The 12,535-nt window shown below is 41.2% G+C and overlaps 1 protein-coding gene across 1 annotated transcript in view; it reads right to left on the bottom strand.

Annotated features, from left to right (window-relative positions):
- Positions 1–1,308: 1,308 nt before the first annotated feature.
- The window catches only part of MAOA (monoamine oxidase A), a 94,472-nt gene continuing 83,245 nt past the window's right edge, over positions 1,309–12,535 (bottom strand). The window contains exons 10-15 of the mRNA XM_003800997.3: positions 10,698–10,751; positions 5,314–5,371; positions 3,286–3,383; positions 2,147–2,258; positions 1,880–1,942; positions 1,309–1,732 (exon numbers count right to left, since the gene is read on the bottom strand). Of these exons, the coding sequence (XP_003801045.2) occupies positions 1,586–1,732; positions 1,880–1,942; positions 2,147–2,258; positions 3,286–3,383; positions 5,314–5,371; positions 10,698–10,751 (532 nt within the window). The 3' untranslated portion in view covers positions 1,309–1,585. The remainder of the gene's footprint in view (positions 1,733–1,879; positions 1,943–2,146; positions 2,259–3,285; positions 3,384–5,313; positions 5,372–10,697; positions 10,752–12,535) is intronic.

The raw sequence follows: 12,535 nt of genomic DNA, 5'->3' as shown, positions 1-12,535 counted from the left end.
TGGCAATCTTTAATTTTCTCCTTAAATAAAAAAATATTTTTTAAAAAGAAGTATTTTATGATTGAAACCTTTAGGAAGGGCTTTTTAAAATATGATTGTTTTGAAAATAGGTAAGATAAGAACCCCACATTACTCCGAAAATAGAGAACTCAGTCTTTATATATAAAATCACACAATTTCATGTCTTTTATAAAACTTAATAACTAGGCTTGGTGCCTGTAGCTCAAGCAGCTAAGATGCCAGCCACATACACCAGAGCTGGCAGGTTCCAATCCAGCCTGGGCCTGCCAAACAACAATGACAACTACAACCAGCTGGGCATTGTGGTGGGCGCCTGTGGTCCCAGCTACTTGGGAGGTTGAGGCAAGAGAATCACTTAAGCCCAGGAGTTGGAGGTTGCTGTGAGCTGTAATGCCACAGCACTCTACCCAGGGTGACAGCTTGAGGCTCTGTCTAAAAAAAAAAAACAAAACAAACTTAATAACTAAAGCAAGTGCAGTTATAATACACAGCCCTAATTTCCTTTCTGTCTTTGACAGTTTTAACAAATAATAATCAGAGATATATCATGTATTCAGGACTTGAGAGAAATTATTTACACAAAGGTAACCATGTTGAAGGCATATGCCAATTCTATGATTATAAGAAAAAAAATATACGCCTCTTGTGGCCTTCAAACAGCCAGGGGCCACCTGGAAAAAGGAAATACTGCTCTCCTGAAGTCAACATAGAATGTTATCACTAACAGGGATCGATTGGTTCCTAGTTGACTTCTAAGGGGAAGAGGAGATGCCTATAGAGGTTGGTCTGAAGCCATACTAGGCTGGGAGGCCTCCTGGAGAACAGTCCTGCCACTATTTCATCGGCTCATCTGGGGTGCTGTACACAAGTCACAGCAAGTCAATTGAAGCATTATAACTCAGTAAACTCTCTCCTCTGTAGGATGCAAAAGAGGAAAAACATACAAATAAGCTAGTGCTGAGACTGGAGGTCTAGAAAAATCACAGGAATTATAAGGGCTCAGGAGCTTTCTGAGGCAGCAGCCCCTGACTGGTTTGAGGGCCTACAAAGCCACTGGCCCCACAGTGCTTTCCTTTATTTCCTGATCCAGAGTGGGGCCTGCTCACCTCAGGAGGCTGTGAGCCTCCAGGCTTTGTACCAACACTTCACCATCACCTAAGAACAGAAAAAGGACAGTCACAGATTGGATCTTAACCTATTCCACTTCTACAGAAAGAAAGTCAAATGCTTTCTTTTTGAAATCATCAGGTATTTTGCATTAAAGGGCACATAAACAGGACACAGAAATTGTTTTGAATGAACACATCAATTTTAGCTTTTTGAACGCGATCACCAGGCTTTATTCTATCAATCAACGTGAGTTAGTCTACACAGACAAAGAAGATGGAACTTGATCTTACTGAAATTAATGAGGTGATTCTTTGGGTTGTTTTTACTTTAACATTGAGACTAAATTAAAGGGGGCTAAATTCAGTGCACTTAAAAGTGGCCCAATGACATAGCCTTTGTCAGCATTTTCCTTTTGATGGTACTGAGACATAAGGAGAAAGCATGAGAAGGAAATTCAAGACCGTGGCAGGAGCTTGAACTTGTACGCTATAATCCACAGGGCAGTTACTGATGTAGAAAATCCAATGATCTTCAGCAGGCCTGAAACAGAAGGCAGGTTTCTCTCCCAGAAGGTGTGGGTGGTCTCTACTGCTGGAACATCCTAGATGAATGAACACAGATCATTAACAAAACCTCCTGTGCTGATAAGGAATAAAACACATCTATAAGATCCATTCACAGATGTCTATAATTAAATTAGAGGCCAGAAGGTCGATGTGGAGATGGAGCTTGAAGCAACCAAACTTACCCTTGATTCAGGTTCTTTAACCCATATGTCCTTCTTGGCCACCTTCCCCAAAGCATTTAAGACCTGTAAGACAGTGACCATGGTATTATGAAACTGTGTAGTTTCAACAGATTCAAGGCCCTGTTGGTTCTGGATAAGCCTCATGAGTGAGGGGCAGAGAAGTAGAGATACAGATTCTATCAGTGTCAAGAAGTAGCAGGATTTAGCTAGTGTACTGGATTTAGCTACCATGACTCAGAAGGGAGAGTGCCTCGGCTTCCCCCTTACCTCTCTTGCTGCCCGTTCTCCAGCCTCAACTGCCCCTTCCATGTAGCCACTCCATTGTGTGGCGGTCTCTGTGCCAGCAAAGTAAATCCTGCCTACTGGCTGACGAATCACCCTTTGAAGGAACAAAGAGGTCATACAGAGTTATCTGGGAAGGTGCTAAGGACAAAAAAGCCAATCACTACCCTCAGTTACTCTGCAGAAGATAAGGAAACTCCAAGCATTCTAAAAAACACCCACGTGACTCAGGCCAGGGTGAAAAGCTACTTATTCCTGGTTTCCTGGGCCTGTACACAAGGATCTGAACTTTCAAGCCAGCGAGAATCAGGCTGTCACTAAAGTGATGCTCATCTTTTCCAAGCCAGTCAGAGTGGGGATCTAAAAACATGCCTTTAATCCCCAAATCAGATTTCTTTGCTGTTTCTTATCTGTGGTCCATTCTGCTCTCTACAGTCTTTCTAAGAGGCACATTCTTCTTGAGAATGGCCATGGACCCCAGTCATGCAGGCACTCCTAATGAGTTAGGAGGAATTGCAGTGGTGAGTGGGAAATTAACTGTCATTTCTGGCAAAAGAAAGACTTGAGATATTATATGGATGTGTCTCCTTACAAGATAGTTCACTTCTCTGAACTTCTCTGTAGACTGTTTTAGGGCAAGGAAATGGGCCTCCTTTTAAAAAGAGGTCCTGCCAAAGAGAACCAAGGAAGGGCTGGACTGAATGGGCAACAGTTCCCTCCAAGGAGATAATGGGAAGACATATGTGTTGGATGAACACATTCAATGTCCTTCTGTGTAGACTAGTGCCAAGGAACCTAGGGTAGTTATTTGAGACTAAACATTGAGCTGAGCCCAAGAAGGCCCTGGGAGGAGGCTACAGAGGACACTGTAGCTTGCTTTATTATCACAAGTCCTGTTGACATCTGAAGTCCTCCCCAGTGTTCTGTTATTGTTCTACATGCTGACAGCTATTGTTCTATGTACTAACATGCTTATTTTCTACAGACATGCAGGAATGTACAAATTGACTATCTGGGACATTAGAAATAGGGATACTGATCTACTATTTCGAGAATTCCCATTGAACTCTGCTTTTAAGTTTGGTGCAGGTCTTGTATTAATTGGAGTGGTGCTTGGGTAGTACCTTCCATATAGAGTCATGATCCCAGGGGGGAAGTAGGCTGTGTAGCAGCCCCCAGAGTACTGCTCCTCACACCAGTTCTTCTCTTCATAATGCACAGGCTGCAGTTAAGTGGGGGAGAAAATGTCAAAGAGAAAACAAAGCTGAAATACTGCAAGTCAACAATAAAGGCTCTTGAGTATCTTATTATAACAAAAAGTTTACATTAAGAAAATAAAGACAACCCTGTTTTGCTAACTGAATTAAGGAAAGCGTGATAGTATCAAGTAATGGCTTTTTGTGAGATAATAAGTTGTAAAACATGTATACTTTGATTTTCTCAACCTCTTGACTAGGGAAAGCATGAACTATTCTAATATCTAGAAGACAAGGCATCCCCATGCAGATTCTGATCTTTAGAGCCAAGTTTCCATTAACAATCAGCTTATGAAAAGATCTGCTCAAATCTCTGGAATCTATAAAATAATAGGCTACCTAGGCATGCTGCTCTGAAAAGGGTAGGAAGGAGGAGGTAGAAGACAAATAAATGTCTAAGAAAGGCTTGCCCCTCAATCCCTTCTCTAAGCTAGTAAAGTGGATAGGAATCTCACTAAAAAGGGGCAAATAAGATAGAAAATGTTCCTAGGGCTGCAGTCCCCAACCCCAAGCCTGCAGACTTGTATAGGTCAGTCCATGGCCTGTTAGGAACTTAGCCACACAGAAGAGGTGAGCAGAAGGCAAGCAAAGGAAGCTTCATCTGTGTTTACAGTCACTCCCATCACTCGCATCACTGCCTGAACTCTGCCTCCTGTCAGGTCAGCGGTGGCATTAGATTCTCAGGAATGCAAGGCCTATTGTAAACTGCACATGGAGGGATCTAGGTTGCATGCCCTTTATGAAAATCTAATACCTGATTATCTGAGGTGGAGTTGAGGTGGTGATGCTAGTGGGTGGTGATGCTGGGGAGTGGGTGCAAAAATATAGATTATCATTAGCAGAGAGGTCTGACTGCATAGGGATCACAATAAATCAATTACCTTTTGACTTATATCAAAACCATTCCCCCACCTCCATCTGTGGAAAAACTGTCTTCCGTGAAACTGGTCCCTGGTGTCAAAAAAGTTGGGGATCAACTGTCCTAGGGGACAGGAGAGAAGCTTCTCTGATTTCTCTAACATATTCTGAAAGTTAAGTATTTGAACAGTTCAGAGATAATCCCTAAAAGAGCCTTCACATCAGTAGGTTCTTCAGAAATATATAATTTCATTTAAAGCAATAAAATTCCCAAGAGATGGCTCAACGCCTGTAGCTCAAGTGGCTAAGGTGCCAGCCACATACACCTAAGGTGGCAGGTTCGAATTCAGCCTGGGTCCGCCAAACAACAATGATGGTTGCAACCAAAAAAATGGCCAGGTGTTGTGGTGGGCACCTGTGGTCCCCGCTACTTGGGAGGCAGAGGCCCGAGACTCACTTGAGCCCAGGAGTTGGAGGTTGCTGTGAGCTGTGATGCCATGGCACTCTACCCAGGGGGACAGCTTGAGGCTCTGTCTCACAAAAAAGAAAAAAAAATTCCCAAAAGAGCTGTGGATTGAGTCTACACATGAAAAATTAAATTAGTATGAGTTTGACCTGGGCAGAGTCTAGATTCAATATATCTTATCAAGTATATATCATTGTGCTTGCACCAACAAATGACACTTCTGGAATTTTATTGTGCAGCAAGTAGGTGACATTGGCAGGACAGGATTCTGTTCTAGGAAACTTCCTCCCCCATCCTTGACACAATACCTGCAGCTCCAGGCTCTGATCACAATTGGCTGCCAGTTATCCAGTCAACATTTAAATAGCCTGAGGAGCCTCAGCATCAGAAATTCCATGTACCTGATACCAGCTTTTAATGGCCTTTTGTGGTTGCTTAAGTTTTTCCTCCAAGTTAAGCATATCCCTTTATACTCCTCATAAAATTGTCAGAAAACCAGAATCTGCTTTGCTTTACCACTTAAGAGAAAGCAGAGAAGAATATGCTAGAGATTAAAGCTGGAGGTTTCTTACTTGTAAAGCTTCTTGAGATCCCAGTACTTTGGCATAGAGCTCACAGATCTTCTTCTTCCTACAAAAAAAAGAGCCAAAAAAATGTTAGAGAGTAATAACTGATGGGTATAGAATAAATACAGTGTGTTCCAGGACTCTTGCCAATGAACTAGATTTATTATAAAAAAAAATTAAAATCAATGGCCTTCTGCAATTCCACAAAATGAAGAGTTCCATGAATCTAAGGGTTCAAATTAACTTTCTATGCCTCAGTAATGTCATTTGATTTGAAGATTCCACAGAATTCTCCTTTGTTTTGATATTTTTCAACACCAAATATGCTATTTGAGGTAAAATGGGGAAAATAAGGTTAAATTAGAGTTAGTCAGTCTGAGGAATTGATTCTCTATCACCCTCTTGGAATATGTATAATTCTAGAATGATCTCTTTTATAGGTCTACAGTATAAATCATAGCAAGTCCCTTCATGCTATACTTGTGTTTTAAAGATCTCCAAACATATAAAGCTCATTTAATCTTTTAAGAATAACACAAGACATGCTATATTGGGAGCGGCTATATCAGTCCAGTGACCTATCACTTCATTGACTGGTCTGTGAACCACAGTACTCCAAAGGGTACTATGTGCTATATACTATGTGATGTTATTTCAAACATAGTCTTTGGTCGCCCTCAAAATTCATTATATAAAAGATTAGCATAGGGTGGTGTCTGTGGCTCAAAGAAGTAAGGCGTCCGTCCCATATGCGGGAGGTGGCGGGTTCAAACCCAGCCCCAGCCAAAAACTGCAAAAAAAAAAAAAAAGACTAGCATAGAAGATAGCATTTTTATGTCTGAAAAATCAGTAGCTGTATTTATCTAAACTCTTCTTGAAACAAGATAACATTTTAAACTCACAGTTGCTCCTGCTGAAATTAAAAAATTCTAATTTACTAAAATCATCCGTTTTAGAAATGAATGGTTCTAGCCAGGCATGGTGGCTCATGCCTGTAATCCTAGCACTGTGGGAGGCCGAGGCAGGTGGATTGCCTGAGCCCATGGGCCAGACTGAGACCTCATCTCTAAAAAAAATAGCAGGGTGGTGGGCACCTGTAGTCCCAGCTACTTGGGAGGCTGAGGCAAGAGAATCCCTTAAGCCCAAGAGTTGGAGGTTGCTGTGAGCTGTGACACTACAGCACTCTACCAAGGGCAACAAAGTGAGAGTCTATTTCAAAAAAATAACTAAATAAAAAAATAATGGTTCTATTTTAGAATTTGTTTGAACAGGTTCACAGTGATCCAGTTATTTTTCCTATCTACCTTTTATAAGTGTTTATATAGTTTAAATGTTTGAAAGTACTCCAAAATATTTATTAAAGGCTAATAAGCAACTAGAAAAATATTTGTCAACAAATGTGGCAAAAGGTTTACTTCACATCTGTAAGATAAGCATTGAAGACTAGAGAGACAGCCAAAAATACGTGTGTTGGTGGAGGGGGGGGGCAGGGGACATCAAACTTAGTCATAATAAACAGAGATTTAAAATATATATAATTTTATGATGCCAGTTACATTAGAAAATATTTTAAGACATGCCCCCAATTTTTCTGACTAATGTGGGACAAAACATAACCTTATAAATGTATCTAAATCCTCACACACATTTATATAACTCCTAGGATTTCTTTCTTTAGCTTTTTTTTTTTTTTTTTGAGACAGAGCCTCAAGCTGTTGCCCTGGGTAGAGTGCTGTTGCATCACAGCTTACAGCAAACTCCAACTCCTGGGCTCAAGTGATTCTCCTGCCTCTACCTCCCAAGTAGCTGGGACTATAGGTGCCTGCCACAACGTCCAGCTATTTTTGGTTGCAGCCGCCATTGTTGTTTGGCAGGCCTGGGCTGGATTCAAACCTGCCAGCTAAGGTGTATGTGGATACTGCCTTAGCTGCTTGAGTCACAGGTGCCAAGACAACTCCTAGAATTTCTATCTCATAGGTATAGGCTGTCAGGTGGAGGAGGCAAAATTATAAATGTCATTTATTGCCATCATTTTCCCATAGAAGGTATTTTTTTTTTTTTTTAGAGACATAGTCTCACTTTGTTGCCCTTGGTAGAGTGCTGTAGTGTCACAGCTCACAGCAACCTCCAGCTCTTGGGCTTAGGCGATTATCTTGCCTCAGGCTCCTGAGTAGCTGGGACTACAGGCACCTGCCACAACTCACAACTATTTTTTTTTGGTTGCAATTTGGCTGGGGCTGGGTTTGAACCTGCCACCCTTAGTATATGGGGCCAGGGCCCTACTCCCTGAGCTACAGGTGTCACCCCCCCATAGAAGGTTTTATTATTTTTTTTTTAATTTTTTTTTTTTTTGCAGTTTTTGGCCGAGGCTGGGTTTGAACCTGCGACCTCTGGCATATGGGGATGCTGCCCTACTCCTTTGAGCCACAGGCACCGCCCCCATAGAAGGTTTTAACTGAGACACAATTGCTACTCCTGAGGTGATTATCACCTGACATGATGTAGACAGTTAGGTTCCAGGACAGTCAGGAAAAGTATGGTTTCCTTCAAGTTGTTGTTCATGCTATACATCAAAAATCATAGAGTAAAGGAAGAATGAGAACAGTCTCAAGACCACTGTCTGGAGGGTGAGGCCTGTGGCTCAGTAAGTAGGGTGCCGCCCCATATACCGAGGGTGGTGGGTTTGAAACCAGCCCCCACCAAACTGAACAACAAAAAATAGCTGGGCGTTGTGGGGGTTTGAACCCAGCCCTGGCCAAACTGCAACAAAAACAAAAACCAGCCGGGTGTTGTGGCGGGCACCTGTAGTTCCAGCTACTAGGGAGACAGACTAGAGAATTGCCTAAACCCAAGAGCTGGAGGTTGCTGTGAGCTGTGACGCCACAGCACTCTACTGAGGGTGACAAATTAATGGCAGGGGCAGCTCTACTCATTTCTTTTTTTTTTGGCTGGTGCTGGGTTTGAACCCGCCACCTCTGGTATATGGGGCTGGCGCCCTACTCCTTGGGCCACAGGCACTGCCCAGCTCTACTCATTTCACCCATAAATATTTGTTGAATCAAAATCCATCCTCAATCTAGTATAGTACCCTCTTTCGTAGTTTATGAAAGATGACTGACTCCTGTCTACTTCACAAGTGTGTTACAAGCAATAATTTGGACATTTTGTGTTAATTAGAAAATAAAAGTATTGACAATCATTATTCTAAAAAGCTTAATGATTCTTATTTTCAGGATACACAATAAAATCTTTTTTGAAGCTCAGTGAAACCTAAAATCCAATCAACCTACACTGTACCTGAGTTTTCATTCATGAATGATAAAAACAGTTATGATAGTTTTAAGTCACTACTTACTGTACTTTATATCACTAGATGAGCCAAGGATGTTTACACAAACACATCAAAAAATGATCTTTCCTACCCTTTAAAAACAAAAATTCTTAGAAAAGATATCCTTAGGCAAGGATGTTGGAGCAACACATTGATTAGTTTGGCTCTAAAAATAGAATGTATTTTAAATGATGGCTAAAAGAAGTCACTTCAATCTTGTAGTTGAATTTATTTATCCACTGGTTTCTAAATATACCTTTTCATCACAATCACTCAGAAAGCTGATTTAAAAATACAAATATTCAGCCTCCACCTAAAATCTACTGAATCATACTGTACAGGCCTCAGAAAAATATATTTTCCAAACATACTTTGTGTGATTTTGATGTAGTTCGTTCTTAGAACCACTATTCTCATCAATGACATATTCAGTAAGGGTTTTGCCTTGCAAGAACTTTTGAGAAGTTCTGCCACCATGCAGAAGCATAGCCAAATGTCTATCTCCAGCCTGGTATTTATTTTTCTATTAAAAAGGAAGGAAAGCAGGAAATCCAAAAGAAAATGTCAAGCTTAGTGTGGTGTAATGAAAAAAAGTATGAGTTATGTGCTCAACTCAGTCATAAGCTAGCTGCTATGGTTTGAATATATGTGCCACCCCCTCCAAAACTCATGGAGGTTGGAAACTTAACCCCCAAGGTGATGGTATGGAGAAGTAGGGCCTTTTGAGAATTGATTAAGCCAGGGGGCTCTGGCTTCATGAAAGAAATGAATGTCCTTATAAAAGGACTGGGGGGAACTAGCTAGATCCTTTTTGCCTTTCTGACTTCCAGCATTTGAGGACACAGAGTTCATCCCTTGTTGTCCTTCCTCTTTCTGCCTTTTCTACCACCATGTGAGGGCAACATAAGAAAACACAATCTATAGAACCGACCCCTCCCCACCACCACCAGACTGCTAGCAGTGTGATCTTGGATTCCCAGCTTCCAGAATTGTAAGAAACAAGTTTCTATACTTTATAAATTACCCAGTCTTAGGTATTTTGTTACTGCAGCACAAAAAGACTAAGAAACTAGCTGTGAGGCCTTGAAAAAAATCATTCCCCATTGCTGGACCTCAAATTCCTCCTCTACTGAGTGACTTTGGTAAACACTAGAATATTTTTCCTGACGTTAAATCTCATGGTTGCTCAAATAAACAAATCTGTGTGCACAAGTGGAACATGTTCTACAATCTTTCCCTGACTTGTAAAATCATCAGAGGAACTTCCAAAGCAAGGGATGCTAATGGATTAGCTGTTTAATTTTTAAATTAAATTCAGAGGGAGGTCTACATTTGTGTGTGTGTATTGTATTTCTTCATGATTTTTTTTTGTTTGTTTCTAAACATTTAGGGGGTATAAGTGTTTTTTGTTCAATGGATGAATTGTAACATGCTGAAGTCAGGGCCTTCAGTGGAAAGAAAAGGTATGATGGACTTGCACGGGGGTCAGGATTTGTTTTTTTTTTTTTTTTTTGAGACAGAGTCTCACCATGTTGCTCCTGGTAGAGTGCCATGGTGTGACACTTCACAGCAACCTCAAACTTTTAGGCTTAACTCTTAGGCTTAAGCAATTCTCTTGCCTCAGCCTCTCAAGTAGCTGGGACTACAGGTGCCCGCCACAATGCCCAGCTATTTTTTGTTGCAGTTGCCATTGTTGTTTAGCTCTCCGAGGCTGGGTTCAAGCCTGCCACCCTTGGTGTATGTGGCCCAGCACCCTTACCACCGTCCTGTGGGCGCTGAGCCTGGATTTGGTTTCTATAGGTTTTACCACAGGTAACGTTTTCTATAATTTTTTCTCTACCCATCTTATGGGAAGAAAGGCTGGATTGAGGAGGCTATAGCAAAATACAAATAAGTTAATTTGTTGGGATTTTAAGAATATTTGTGAAATATTACATTTTTCCTGATTGCTAGTCCCCTATGATCAGTGCAAAAACACAATATAAAGCTAACCCCAGGATATGGGACTGGCACCCTACTCCTTGAGCCATAGGTGCCGCCCTGAGATATAAAGTCTTACCTTATTTCTTTATGGAGCTTAGCAAGGCGATCAGCTTTACGGGCAAGGATGAAGCTGGAGAGAAAGGAAATGTTGAAATTATCAGGTTATAGCTCTTTATCTTTCTGAAGTACGCTTACCTCCACCTACTCAGCATTAATGAATTCTCCTAGACCTTCCTCCTCTACTAAAGCAAGTGCCATGCTGTCTTTAGTCTGCCTCTGTGTCTGAAACCCCAGCTTGGCTGTGCACTTTTAAATGACAGGTTGCCTCCTTAACACAGTTTTGATACAGTAGGAAGTCAAATTTTAGGCTCGGTGCCTGTGGCTCAAGTGGCTAAGGTGCCAGCCACATACACCTAAGGTGGCGGGTTCGAATCCAGCCCAGGCCTGCCAAAAAACAATGATGGCTGCAACCAAAAAATAGCCGGGCATTGTGGTGGGTGCCTGTGGTCCCAGCTACTTTGGAGGCTGAGGCAAGAGACTCACTTGAGCCCCAGGAGTTGGAGGTTGCTGTGAGATGTGATGCCATAGCACTCTACCCAGGGGGACAGCTTGAGGCTCTGTCTCAAAAAAAAAAAAAAAAAGGAAGTCAAATTTTAGATGAATTAATGCTGTATTAAATTTTTATTATTATTTTGAGACAGAGTCTCAAGCTGTCACTCTCAGTAGAGGGCTGTAGCATCACAGCTCATAGCAATCTCCAACTCTTGGGCTTCAGCGATTTTCTTGCTTCAGCCTCCTAAGTAGCTGGGACTACAGGCATCTGCCACAATGCCTGGCTGTTTTGTTTTATTTTGTTTTTGTTGTTGTTTGGTTTTTTTTGGTTGTAGTTATCATCATTGTTTGGCAGGCCTGGGCTGGATTCGAACCTACCAGTTCCCAGTCTAAGTGGCTGGTGCCCTAGCCACCAGAGCTACAGGTGCCGAGCCTGTAATAAATTATTATTTTGGTAATTACTGTTGCCTTCTGCCAAGTATTCAACAAAAGCTAGAAAAAAATAAATACAAAGTTGGACAATTAAGTTCATAAACTCATCCTAGAAAAAGTGCTATATATCTCACTGCTGAATATTACTTTGGTCATCTTTTTTTTTTTTTTTTTTTTAGATTTTATGTCATTTACTCAGTTATTGTGTTAAGACATTTATACTCTAGTTTTAGACAGATTCACTTATACCCTTATAAGACAGGCCATAGAGGTGATCTTTCCAGTCACCCTCCCTCCACCCATCTGCCATTCTCCCCTCCCCTTCCCCACCCCTCTCCCACCCCCTCCCCATATTCTTGGGCTAGAATTAGGTTGTAGCTTTCATTTGAGAGCTATAAATTAGTTTCATAATAGGGATGTGTACATTGGATACTTTTTCTTCCATTCTTGTGATACTTTGCTAAGAAGAAGAATATTTTCCAGTTACATCCATGTAAACATGAAGGAGGTAAAGTCTCCATCTTTCTTTAGGGCTGCATAGTATTCCATACAGTACATATACCACAGTTTATTGATCCATTCGTGGATCGATGGGCACTTGGGCTTCTTCCATGCCCTGGCTATTATGAATTGGGCTGCAATAAACATTCTAATACAAATATCTTTATTGTATTGTGATTTTTTATCTTCTGCGTATATACCTAATAAAGGAATTGTAGGATTGAATGACAGGTCAAGTTTTAGTTCTCTAAGTGTTCTCCAAACGTCTTTCGAAAAGGAGAGTATTAGTTTGCATTCCCACCAACAGTGTAGAAGTGTTCCCTTTTCTCCACGTCCTTGCCAGCAATTCTGGTTTTGGGATTTTGTTATATGGGCTAATCTCACTGGAGTTAGGTGATATCTCAAAGTAGTTTTGATTTGCATTTCTCT

Source organism: Otolemur garnettii, unplaced genomic scaffold (genome assembly GCF_000181295.1).
Source record: "Otolemur garnettii isolate 467f Iridium unplaced genomic scaffold, OtoGar3 scaffold00192, whole genome shotgun sequence".
NCBI classification, from domain to species: domain Eukaryota; kingdom Metazoa; phylum Chordata; class Mammalia; order Primates; family Galagidae; genus Otolemur; species Otolemur garnettii.
This window is presented reverse-complemented; position numbering and strand designations above follow the sequence as displayed.